The sequence below is a fragment of the Lonchura striata genome, chromosome 14 (assembly GCF_050655825.1).
Source record: "Lonchura striata isolate lonStrDom1 chromosome 14, ASM5065582v1, whole genome shotgun sequence".
In the NCBI taxonomy this organism is placed as follows: Eukaryota; Metazoa; Chordata; class Aves; order Passeriformes; family Estrildidae; genus Lonchura; species Lonchura striata.
In genome coordinates this window covers 4,767,722-4,780,805 of record NC_140716.1, presented here as the reverse complement: position 1 = coordinate 4,780,805, position 13,084 = coordinate 4,767,722, and the positions used below count along the sequence as shown (strand labels likewise).

General features: G+C 49.1%; 2 protein-coding genes across 3 annotated transcripts in view; one reads left to right on the top strand and one right to left on the bottom strand.

Annotated features, from left to right (window-relative positions):
• Nucleotides 1-13,084, top strand: part of CHST12 (carbohydrate sulfotransferase 12) — a 44,314-nt gene that overhangs the window by 26,600 nt on the left and 4,630 nt on the right. The gene's annotated exons all lie outside the window — the stretch shown is intronic.
• LOC110475575 (galanin receptor type 1) lies at nt 8,599-13,017 on the bottom strand. The gene is made up of 2 exons (XM_085591689.1): nt 12,801-13,017; nt 8,599-12,351 (listed from the first exon to the last, which is right to left on the bottom strand). The coding sequence occupies exon 2, from the start codon at nt 12,250-12,252 to the stop codon at nt 10,927-10,929; it is 1,326 nt and encodes a 441-aa protein (XP_085447815.1). The 5' UTR covers nt 12,253-12,351; nt 12,801-13,017; the 3' UTR covers nt 8,599-10,926.

Here is a 13,084-nt window from a genome sequence, read left to right as displayed (position 1 = left end):
GCTGGCAGTGCAAGGATGCCCCAGCTGAGCAGTGCGTGCCAGAGGGTTTGTGTCTGTGTTTTGGTGCTTGGAGCACAAGGAAGAGATTGGCTCCTTGATTAGATACACCAGGCTGGACTCTGCCCAGCCTGGGATAAAGCTGCAGTAATCCCTCTCCTTGAAAAACAGTCAGGCAAAGGGAATATGAGAAGGGATTGAGACTCTAACGAAGCAAAGGTTGATTTCCATCACTTTGGTGATCACTTCGATGGAGACCCCACAGAAACCATGGCTGCTGGTGGCTGTGACACCCTCTGCCACCACCTCACAGCCCTTGGGGAGGCAACCTGACTGTGGCACCTTTCCAGGGCAGAACTTGGCCTGGGAAAGCAACACCAAACTGGCTGAGATGGGGCTGAGCATTTCTTCAGGAGCTTGAGAGTGACAAAGGGGCTGGAGCAGGTGGTGGCTGCTCTGTCTGCTGGTGCTGAGAAGCCCTGAGCATCTTCACCCTTTCCTACACTCCTCTGCTGTAGAATGTGGTTGACAGCTGCCCTTAGTGTCTTGTTTCTCTCCAAAATGGGAAGTATTTTGCGTGTAACTATTGAAAATCTGGGCTAAGTCCTGCCTTCTGTGCCAGTTGTCCCCCAGTATTTCTGGGGGTTCCTGCACAGGTAGCAAACCAGACTGTTTGCCCTGGGTCACTGTGGGTTTTCCACTTTGCTCTTCTTCTCAGTGTTTTCTCATGTTGGAAACAGCTCCAAAAGCCAGAGTCTTTGGAATGACACTTCCCTTATCATCATCCTTAATGCTCAGACAGTGGTGGAGACACATCATTGTAATTGTGTTTGTCTCCTTCACTGGATTTTCCTTGTAAATTTGTTCCTTGCATTTATTTCTGGATGGCAGATGTGTTAATGGCTGGGCAGTTTAATGTGTTTATCTTTCGTGTGCTGTATATTTTTGATATAGAAACAGTGAGGAGAGATAAGCATGAAGAAACCACTTCTGCATTAATGCCAGCAATTCTGACATTATAAATATATATGAGAGAGTTTCTGTGATTATATTTTAATGTTTTGTTTAATGCATTGACTCTCTGGGGACGAAACAAGATAAAACCTCATTTGTATAATTTAAATGGCTAGCAATAAAAATAGGAGCAAAGCAAGGACCAATTAAATAGCCATGCTTTCTAACCCATGCAGATCCCATTCCCTTGGAAGGTCCAGTCCCTGCAATGGAGCCTGTGTGGCTCCAGCCCTGCTTTCCTGGACAGAAGCCATGGGCTGGGGAGTTTGTGGCACCAGACCCTGGGAGATCCTCAGGGAGGGAAGTCAAGGCAAGCTGAGGCTCATGTGATGTTACAAGGGAGGCATGGGGACCATTTTCTGCCAGAGCTCATCTCTAGGTCAGGGGTGGCTCCATGTGGTGGAAAAGTCTCTCCTCCAGCCCGTGCTTCCAAAGAAAGGCTCAGAAGTCTCTGTTGTCCAGTCTCAAGGAAGTTTATTGCAAGTTATCTAAAAGATTTTCTTCTGGGGCTGCTGTGGTTTGCTCACAGCTCAGGCAGAGGCACACACACACCCTGACATCCTCTCTGACCCCGACTGCTTCTTCTCTCCCACCCAGGGCTGCTGCTGTATTTTATATGGTACATTACGTGTTACATGTTTACAGTTTTTCCCCAATGCCCATTACCTATATTAAATGGTGCTTTTCTATCTTTTATATGTACATTACGTGTTACATGGTTACAGTTTTACCCCAATGCCTATTACCTATATTAAATGGTGCTTTTCTACTCTAAACCAATCTGTGAGTGCCAACATCACCAAGAACATGGAGGTAAGGAAGGAGAAAGAGGAAGGACAGGGCAGGCCCGAATCCCTCCATCTTAAAACCTCTGACCCCCATGTACAAAACCAAAATCCCCCTGTACAGCACTCAAAAATTCTTCCCTCTACTTTGTGACTACTTCTACTATAATATCTAAACTTTTGTGACTTCTTGTTCTTCCTGCAAGGTTGGTAAATCATTCCATGGCTCAAACCCAAAATCACAGCTGTTTCCAGCTGTGCCAGGGTCTCAAATGCTTCTGACCTGGGCCCAGAACATCCAAAAATGTCTGAGGGACATTTTGAGTTCCGACAGTTTTCCATTGGAGAGGCAATGGAAAGGACAGCAGGGACTGGCAGGGACAGTTGTCCTCCCCACACCCTGTGTGCACAGCAGACCATCCCATAGTAAGAGGTGAGGCATATAAAATAAGACAAATTTGTGTAGTCCCTGTGTTGTTTATTTGAGCAGTTCCTCCTAGCAGAAGTGCTCACCTCTGGTTTCTTAGTTTAGGTACCTTCTTGCTACTTCACAATCGGTGTTGTTTTCAATTCTGTCTGTGTCCAGCTCTTTGTTCAGGGTGGCACTCCCTCATCTCACCCCTTTGTTCACAGATTTCTCTTATCCAGCACAGCATGTCAAGGAACAAAAATTACAATTCCTAGCTTTTCTCACAGTTGGGAAAAGGACTTGGGGAAAAAAAGCCCCAACAAACCCCAAAACAATAATCTATCAAAACATTTCCCATGGGCAAAAGCTGCTGGCCATGAAACATACTGAAGCTTATCAGCACAAATGAAATGCTGTTTTTCTCTTTCCCACTCCTTTTGAGTTCTCCCACCAGCACTGCACATCTCTGCTCCCACAAAGCAGGATACAGACTTTCATCACAAAGTGCCATGCCCTGAGAATTTCCTCCAGTCACTTCTAATTGCCAGCATGAGAGCAGCCCATGGGTTATGGCCCTTATTTCTGTGCTACAGGAGCAGGCAGCAAAGATTCCCTCTGGTTAGGCAGCTCCAAGCCAGCAGATAAGAAATTTAAGCTCCTGCTCTCTGGTTGTGTTGTACCTTTGCAGCCAAGCCAGGCTGGAGCGAGGAGCTTCCCACGTGCCCTGGCAGAGCCTCTCTTGGCTTCCCCTGGCAGTAGGTATGAAGGAAGGGGAGCTGCTCCATGTTCACTTTCAGACCCCCACATCCATCACTGCCCCACCCCTGTTTTCCCAAGTTTTGCTTTCTACTTGGTGAAGCCAAGACTGGGAAAGAGTTGTTTGCTGTTTCTAGGAGTTCTGGCTTCCAGTTCTGGCACTGAGCCTTGCAGAAAAGCTTTGCTGTTTCCATGACAAATTTGGCAGCTTTCTGGCTTCTGGGCTGTCATGCCTGGACTTCAGGAAGAGAATTAAGGAGATGAGATCAAAAAGAGCATTTTGTTATTTGAGAGCAAAGACTTTCCCACCCTACTCAGTCTTCCCACACTGTGCTTGCAGATGCAGAAACGTGGCTGCTGGAGGTGTTTTTCTTCCAGGGTGTTTGTCTGGAGATCCATTGGAATCCACACAGTTGGTCCTGTGTGACGTGGTCTTGGTTAAGCCATGAATTTCCATTCGCAGCCTGTGATCACACAGATATTCACCAACTTTTGGAGGAACCCACGGTGTTCTAAGCTTGATGTACTTACACTGTAATTGGAAGTATATTCATATGTTTGCATTCCTTATTTCGGAGGTCTGCAAGAAAAGCCCATACAGATAGAAAACAATTTATTCTCCTTTATCTGAATTTTTACTGTAAGAAGCTGCACATCATCAGGACTGTGTCATTCCCTGCAAAAGGCAGCCTTGAGGAAGGGGCTTAAAATCTCTCACTAAATTGCTGGGGGACACAGTTGCCCATTTTGGCCTCTGACAGCCTGTGTGGAGCAAGCAGAGGGCCAAAAAGTATCCAGCCTTGAGACCTGAGGGTAATGAAAGCATTAGCAAGAATTTCACCTTTCTGCAGGGAGAGGAAAGAACACATTGCAGCTCAGACCTCTTGGAAAGACCTAATGTGGTATTTATTTCAGATATAAATTTGACTGTATAAAAATGACACCTTTTTACTCAGCCTGTGGTGCCAGGTCCAGCTCTCACTTGTAAATTAGAAGTAGATCCATTAAGGCTGTGGAATTACAGCAGCTGATGTGACAGCAGCCTCACCTTGGCTGTATTTCATTCACTCTGTGCTTCCCTCTAATCTCCCGTGGGCATGAATCAGAAGAAACTCTGCTGAAGCCAACAGTGGTGGAGAGGGAATGAAGGAGAAGCAGGATCTGCATGATTTTGGGCAGCAAGGAGCCTGGGCACACTCTGCTGCTGCAGAGGGGCAGCATCTCCACAGCCCTGATGGAGGGGTGACACCAAAAATGCTTTTGCACAAACTCCTGATCACTGTCTGGTGTTGCTATGTGGATGCACCTCTGCACCTCCTCCCTGATGTTCCAGAGCACCACATGGACCTTGCAGGGCTGGTTGTCCCCCCAAAATCTGTTTCCCTCCCACTCACAGAGAAGCCTTGCCACTGCTGTGAGGATTCAGGAGGGGGATTTTGGATAGTTTTGCCATTTTGAATCTCTTCCTTGATGCATTTCTGCCAGGGGCTGTGTTGGGCTGTTAGCTCCTGCAGGAGAACATCCCACCTTCGTGAAGCTTTATGAGTCAGCCCACTCCAAATACCAGTGTGTACCAGGAGGCAGTGCAGGAATTTCTTGTTTGCTCCCGTGCTACCAGAGCCCAGAAGAACAATCAGACAAAGCAGAAGTGCTGGATGCAGCCTTGGGAGTTCCAGGTGCAGTTCTGAGCTGAGGGAGGCAATTAGGGAGGTGGCTGAGTCACAGACCTTCAGCAATTTTGCTGCATCCCTGGTGCAGGTACCACTTACCTGCTGCTGGTTGTGCCCAGTCATGCTGGGAAAGGTCTTCCTCCAGGCATGTGGCTTTGTGAGATCCTTGGGCTGCCTCTGGTACTGATTACAGCAGATTTAATAGTGTTATTAGTTTAGCCAGTGAGACCTTTATCGGAAGAGATTAGCAAGTGGATGAGAGCTTTAATATCCTTGGCAGATCTATTTCTCCCCCAGTAATTGCCTTAAGATGGTTTTATTTCACTGTCTGGGCTTTCTCTCCTTCCCCTTTTTATCTTTTAGCTTATTTCCTGAATGTTTTGCCACATTTTCCTGCCTCACATTAAGAAATAGCAGCTCATGACTTGTGAGCACTGGGTAATGGGATACATCTGCCTGAAGACTCATTCATAAAGCCCTTTAATTCAGCAGCTCTGTTCTTGTGGTGAGTATCTGAGGACAGGAAAGCGGGGGTTGACTGAAAACACCTCAAGTGGAAAATTAAGAAAGGCAGAGACTCTGCAGCACCTGGGGCAGCCTGCACACCCAGGGATGCTGCTGCTTTTGTTTGGAGGTGCTTGGCCAGCCACAGAGCAGCCACCTCTGGCAGGGGCAGGGGGTGGCCACTGCTCACTGCTCTGCAGGTTGGCCCCAGAGCCCCTGGTGGAGGCTTTAGATGGGAAATGCCTGCCAGGTAAAGGAATTATTTAAGTTTGGTAATTACCCTACAGTGCCCACTGCATTTTGTGCTCCTCAGTGCCTTAAAACCTCACAGAGACAAGCGTAAGGCATGTGGGGAAAAGTTGTTAATTCCTGGATCTCTCAGGTGCAGAAATGCTTCATGTGTATTTTTAAAAATAAATTATCCTTGGATAATTCACCCATCCCCCAGTGTGCAATATAAAGCAGTTGTCTTAGAGTGCAATGAGTTAAGAAGGAAAAGGTTGAACGCAGAAAAATGTTTAAAATCAAAGGTCACATTGCAGCTCCATGAGACTTCCCCTTCTCCCCATGGGGTGGGGATAATCACAAGGTAATCAGTGCCCCCTGCTCTGGCAGTCCTGAGCCAGCTCCTCACCACTGCACTCCAGGCATTGATTTCTTCTGGGGGTGTCTTCAATCAGCAAGAGACACCAAACAGGAACACTCTGGTGTAGATTCCTTACTTGCAAGAAAGTTCTCTGCAAGTGCTGCATCCATCATTTTTGCTGAAATATTTTATAATATTTCCTGGCTGTTTCAAGTGAAGGAGGGAAAAATCCTTTGATGAGGACAGCCAGGAGCCTCCCCCAGGGCCTGGCAGAAGAGCCTGGGGGTGGCAGTGACATGAGGCTGCGTTGACTTTGCAGCTGTGTTCTGTCAATTCTGAGTCTGGGCTTGGCCTAAAGATGTTTAGCAGGCAGAGAAAGCAACTGCTGCAGTTCCTGTACCCCTGGGCTGACCTAACCAGTAGTTATTCACCCTCAGAAATTTTGGGAAAGTCTTACATGATCCCTATACGTGCCAGTACTTTCCTGGAGGCTGCATTTCCCAGAGGGTTCCACCAACCTCTTTGGTTGTACCTGCTCATAGCTGCTTTTTATTTGCTCTTCTAGCAGCTGCCAGTGATTTATTTTCATGACAAATATAATAAAAAATGTCAGCTGAGCTGCACTGTTTTTTACTAGAAGATTCACAGTGGTATTTCTCTGATTCTTTGCAAGAGCATCACAACACACTGGAAACCCAGGCAAATCCTGCAGTCTCTGTTCTTTTAGATATTTCACTGTTTAGATATTTCACATCAGAAGAGCTCGGGTGTTGTGTGTGGGATGTGCTGTGGTGAAGGAGGCATTATGCTGATGGTGTGGATAACTTTCCAGCCAGCTTCCATCCTGTTTTGAATGCCAGCATCTGTAAGAATAATGTGTAAAATACCAGCAGGCAGGAGTTCCCCTTTGGAGGGCATTCCTCTTTCTGGGGTGTTGCAGTGGGAGTGCTGACCCCTTGAGAGGGCTGATGAATATCAGAAGAGGGATGGATCTGTTGGTTCTGTTGTGTTGCACTGGAGTGGGCACCATGCACCATCCCCTGGGGCTCCTCAGCCCTGGCTCTGCAAGTGCCTGAGTGAGCATTTCCCAGCCTGTGCTGTGTCAGCATTAACGTGCCCTACCTCCAGGTGACTCTGCCTGGCAAAGTTTTACCACTGATCACATTTTTCCGGGTCTGAAATCATCCTCTGCTCTTGCCTTGCACTTTAATGTGGAAGGATTTTTCATAGGGATGTAAAATAAAGGGTGCTGAATAGATCAAGCAATGCTCAGCCCAGCAGCCAGCTCCCAGTGAAGGCTGGTAGCACGTTCTGGGAAGGAGCAAAAGGGGAAATTACAGGTCATGCACCCACTGTAGGTCAGAAGTTTCATCATTGTTTTAAAGAGCTGCTAGTGGCTTTTTCTGCTGTGATGGGCCCTCTCCTCTTGGACACTTTTTATTGCTTTCAGCCCTCACCACTCCCTCTGCCTGTGAGCCCAGCAGCTGCCAGGGTGTGAGAAGAGGAGCTGCTTGCCCTCACACATCCTGGATGATCCTTCCACTGGCTTCCCCTGAGTGTTTTGTTATAAGGAGCGGTGATTCATCAATCTCCATGTGAAGGCTAGGTAGCAGTCATGATTGTACCAACCTCAGTGATACCTGGTACAAAAAATTGTCTCTTTTCCATCTCCCTGGTGGTTCCCACAAAACAAACCTGTCACATCTTTGAGGCAGGACTGACAGTACGAGAACAGATCATGGAAAATGAGAGGGTTACTGGGCAGCAGCTGCTTGTAAGTCCTTACCACAGCAAATGGATTCAAGCACTGGCACAGCTGCCCAGCACACTGCTGGAGTCTCCATCCCTGGAGGGGTTTAAAAGATGTGGCACTTGGGACCATGGTTGGTGGGGGCTTGGCAGTGCTGGGATAATGGTTGGACTCCATCATCTTAGAGGTCTTTTCCAACCTAAATGATTCAGTGGTTCTAAGAGAGGCTGTTCTAAACATCCTATTTCTGTAACGTGGTAAAATGCCTGTATTGATTTAAACAGCAAAGCAAAGAAGAAGGACCCATGGGGGAAGAGTGGGACTGAGATGCATTAGCAGCATTGCTGAGGGAAAACATTGTCCTTGAGATGCCTAAAATTCACATTTCCAGTCTGCCTGGGCACATTTAGAGAAACACACATTTCCTCAAGCACACACGGAGTATGAGATGTCTGGCTGGAGCTCCTTTGAGGAAACCATCACCAGCCAGAGCCGTGGCTGCTCCCTGCTCCTCAAAGGACCAGGAGCCCCTTGATTGCCTATCAAAGCACCTTCCATCTGAAACGAGCACCTGTGTGGCCTGGAGGACACTCAGATGTCTTGTCAGCCTTAAATATAAAGAGATCTTTCATCAGATAGGAGAGGGAAGAAGCCACCCTCCCGAATGCTGATGTTTCACCTCTCTGGGATCCAGGGTGAGTCAGCCAGGCACTGCTGAGCTCCACAAACCTGTTCAGGTTAATAAAATCACTGCCAGGGCCCGGGCAGCTCACAGGATGCTGTGTGGCTTCCACATTGACGTCACTGCTTCTCCTTTACCCTTGGGTGAGAGTGACTGAAATCCGTTACTACCTGGCAGCCACTGGGTAAAACCCTGCAAAATAAATCAGTGTTCTGCACAGCAAACAGGTGTCTGCAGCACAAAAGGAGCCATTCAGATCAGCAGGGCACGAAGGGATTTTTCATCAGGGGAGTGAAGACATGAATGGGTCATTAGAGGGAGGGGAATTCACAGGCAGAGTCATAACAGAGAAAAGCAGGGGGAGATTTCACTGTGGAGACAGTGGAGAAGTGGTTGGAGTGTGGGGGATAGAGAAGAAGCAACCAAGGAGGCAAAGAGGTGTTAAGTGATCAATTAGACTTTATTATAGGAAAACAGGGACACTGAACAAAACTGGAAAATACATTTAGAAGTGTGAAGAGGAGATAACCTTGCCTAGAGGAAGTGACTTTTGCCATTGTGAATCTCAGGAGTTCTGTGGGGCTGGAGGAAGGCACAGGCACCTGTGTCAGGTACACTCAGGAGAACACAGTCCCTGCTATTTCTCCTTCATGGAGGGTACAGAGGCTTCCAGGCAGGACCCAGGCATTGGCACACAAATTCAGAGAAAAGAATTCTCCTCTGGGATATTTTAAAATATGAATATCTTGCATCTTTGACTGCATCACTTGATCCTGTCTGTTTTCAGAGCCAAGAAACCACAGGGAATGGAGCTCCATGGTCCCTTCATTGTAGTTTATTCAGGGCAGGATTAAATATACAGGTCAGGGCAGTGTAGGGGTTACAACATTGTGTTACATTTGGTCTGGGAATGAAGAACATCTTTTTACAGACGTGGAATCAGTGGGCATTCAGAGTAAGCTTTTGACACTCCTCAGTCTGCCACATTTTGCCAGCCCAAAGAATATGCATTGAAAGAGAAAAATTCTCTACAGGCTTTCATCCACAGCTACTAAAAGATCAGGCAGTAGGTACACTCTTATATCACCTGCAAAAATGCAGATGTTCTCATCTCTAGCACACATAAAAGCCATAAATCTGGGTAGTTGTAATGTCTTGTTTGTTCATATAAAGAACACAAATTGTGGATGGCACTGCCTGGTAAGGAGGAACCTTTCACTTCCCAGGCAGATCATTGTTAACATTAAATGCTATTGAGGGATCATTACAAGGGTTAGGTTGAATGGCTATTTTCTTGTCTCTACTTTTTTGCCTACAAAAGGAACCCTGGAAGGCAGCAGGATATTATATGAAACTTGAATTTCCTTAACCATCCTTCCCTTGTTCAGTAATAATAATAATAATAATACAAAAAGCCCCCAGTCATCAGAACCTGAGTTCCTTTAAATTCAAAATCCTCTAGCAGGGACGCTGCTGTGTTCAGTCTGGGCTTTGCTAAGGGGACAAACCTGTTGTGCCAGGTGCTGGGGCACAAGGAGGTGGGCATGGGCTCTTCTGGCACCAGGAGATAGTGCACATCCCCTCTCCCTGGCATTGGGCAGGGAGAGGCTCATCTCTGTTATCATTCCAGCCTTTTGGATTTATTGTCTCCTACCTGTTGTCTGATCTGACGTGTTTTCCCTTATACCTTGGGGAGAAAATTCTCCTTTGTGCATACAGGTCCAGTGCTCAGAACAACACAATGCTCGAGCTTTACTGGAGTCTTTCAATGCTAACAGAATAAAAGTATACAATTTATTTATCAAAGTCTTCTTTAAAGGAGAAGATGGATGAAACAGGTTTTAACCTACTTGTGATGCTCAGGAAAAGTATCCTTTGATTTGCTCCTTCTCAGACAAACAGCATTGCATTACTTTTTTCTGATTTTATTAGCTATAAACCACTTTCTATTTTTATTTTCACATGCCATTGACTTTGTTTGGTACATACACAGCTGAACAAGGCTGGTTTTTCAAGTGCAAATCATGTTAATAGATGCCCAGTTCTTTCCACTCCACACACAGGAGCACTGCTGTAAGAAAGAGCTGATGCCCAAAAAAATATTTTCCTGTTTCATTTCCTAAATCACCTCTGAGGTCACATTATCCCTTCTGAATTCCCAGACGTGGAATGGTGATTGTTGCTTTAGTACTTCTGCCATGGTCTCTTCACATAAGGAGAATTTATTTGCATGGAGGAGTGAAACAATACGAGCAGACAATGAAATCTCAAGTGGTAAAGTGCATGAAATTCTCCATTTACTATTACTTTTTATGATGCTGTTTCCAGCTTTTCTTCACTGCTTGCAACTACAACTGATGGATTTGGAGCACAGAGTGCCTCTTATCACTGCTCTTCATCAGCAAGTGTGAGCAGCAGCAAGCAGTCAAATCGTTGCTGTATTCAAACAGCACCTCTGCATCCAGGGATGGAGCTGCAGGGAGAGCTCACTCGTTGGGAACTTGATCTGTCTAATTATGTGACTGTTGACTGGGCAACAGGCTGCACATCCAGTTGTCCCCAGTAAAAATAATTTGTCTTAAAATTTCATCTGAGTTAAAATACATCATCTTTTTATCTCATTACCTGTTTCTTTCCCTGTCACAGCATTTTGGAACTGGTATCAAGAGTTATTAGAAGAAAGCTCTTTTCCATCATTAAAATACCAGGTTCAGAAAGATCTCTAGAGTCCTTAAATGCAGATGAGGGTATGAGTGGCACTTCCTGAGCAGAATTACAAGGAAGTGTTCTCACTGGAGACAGTATTCAGAGATGGATGCTGGCAGGAGTTCAAGTGTCCACACTTGTTCTTATGGCCATGACTTCCCTGACACCTCCTGTCCATGGAGGGGGTGGTGGAGGGTCCTTTCCTTGCAGGCTCCACTGAACTCCGGTAAGAGAGCAGCTCTGGGACTGAGGAATGAGTTGTCCCTTCAGACAGAGAGAAGTTAAAGAGAGAGACCATCCTTTGGTGGTATTTGCTCTTCATTTCCTTGGCTGATCTGTAGAGGTTCCCAATGAAGCAATAACATATTGGGTTGAGGCTGGAATTGGTGAGGCCGAGCCACTGGGCAAAAGGTCTGAGCTGCAGGATCCAAGGAGAAGGAGTCACATCCTGCAAAGATTTGGGGATGTTGAAATCAATCCAGATGTCCATCAGGTAAACGGGCAGCCAAGAGATGGCGAACAGCAGGACCAGGGCCACCACCATCTGTGCCACCTTCCTGCGGATCTTCAGCCTGGAGGCCGGCAGGGATCGGTTCAGGGCAGAGCTGTCCTTCAGCTGGCTGCTGCGGCTCCACAGCCGGCGCACCGTGAGGAAGCAGATGGCCATGTTGAACAGGACGGGCAGGCAGTACAGGGCACAGAAGAGCAGAAAGTTGTAGGCTTGCTTGAGCCTCTCCTGAGGCCAGATCTCCCTGCAGATGGAAAACACCAGGGGCAAGCCCTCCACCACCCCGATCTCATCCCGTTTGTTCATGAAGATGAGGGGCATGCATATCCCTGAGGAAAACAACCACACCACCAGGATGGTGCTGAGGATCCTCTTCTGGGTGAAGAAGGAGCGGGCGTTGAGCGGGTTGTGCACGCTGTAGTAGCGGTTCACGCTGATGACGGTCAGGCTGAGGACGCTGGCGGAGACAGAAACAGCCTGGATGAAGGGCACTGCCCGGCAGAGGAAGTCCCCGTAGACCCAGGCTTTGTAGATGAGGTTGCCCACGGTGATGGGCATGCAGATGCACACCACCATGAGGTCACACACCGCCAGGTTGATGAGGAGGCTGCGGGTGGCGCTCAGGCTGGACACCCGGCTCCGGCGCTTGCGCGTCAGCACCCTGATGGACATGATGTTGCCCACCAGGCCCACCACAAAGGACAGCAAGTACATCACTGTCAGGCTGATGGTGACAGGCTCCTTTGCAAAGAGGAAGAGCATCTTCTCCAGCTCTTCCCACCCCAGCTCCTGGCTGCCGTTCCAGAGCCCGCCTTGGGTCTGGTTCTCCTGCCAGAGCTGCAGAGGGTCAGGGGGGGCTCCGGGTTCTGGGGGGGATGAATCCATGGCTGATTCCCCCCCACCCCCGGCAACCTGGGCTAACGGGGCAGAGCCTTCTGCGCTGCTTCCAGTGCTCTGGACATGGCAAGCTGGGATCAGCCCTTCCTGCAAAAGAGGGTGTGGAGAGGAGGGATCAGCGGGGGTCGGGGCAGAGATCGCCCTTCAAGGGGACCTTCTTATCCACAACTTAGTTGAGAAGCGGCTGGGCAGCGCGGCACCGGCACCGGTCCGGCAGCAGCAGCGGGACCGACGGGAGCCCCTGCCCGGCCGCGGAGAGACGGCGCCTCCGCCGGGAGGACGAGGAAGGAGCCCCGAGCCCCCGCAGCCCGAAGAGCAGCCCCGGCCTCGGTCCGCAGCCACTCCCCCCGCTCCCTCTGTCCCTCACTCCCTCCTTCCCCGCAAAGTTGCGTGTCCCGCGGCCGCGCTGCCGCACCCCTGCCCCGGGCTGCCCCCAGCTCCCGGTGCCCCCTGTTCCCTCCCGGTCCCTCCCGGTCCCTCCCGGTCCCCCCCGGTTCTCCATCTCTCCCGCGGTCCCGCGGCGCGGCGGCACTCACCGGGCGGAGGGCGGGCAGCGCCGGCCGGGCTCCTCCCGCCGGCAGCTCTGCCGTGGATGGATGTGTGCGTGTGTCCGTGTGTCCCGGTGTCCGTGTGTCCGTGCGTGTGCGCGGCGGCAGCGCCCGACCCGCTGCCACCCGCGCGTGCTCGCACCCACGCACCCACCGCACCGCCAGCCCCGCGCACGCCGCGCAGGATGCGCACCCCGCACACACCCCGCACACACCCTGCACACACCACACACACACCCCGCACACCCTGCACACACTGCACACACTGCACA

Coding starts and splice junctions, on each gene's coding strand:
- LOC110475575 (XM_085591689.1), bottom strand. CDS start 12,252: ATGGATTCATCCCCCCCAGAACCCGGAGCCCCCCCTGACCCTCTGCAG.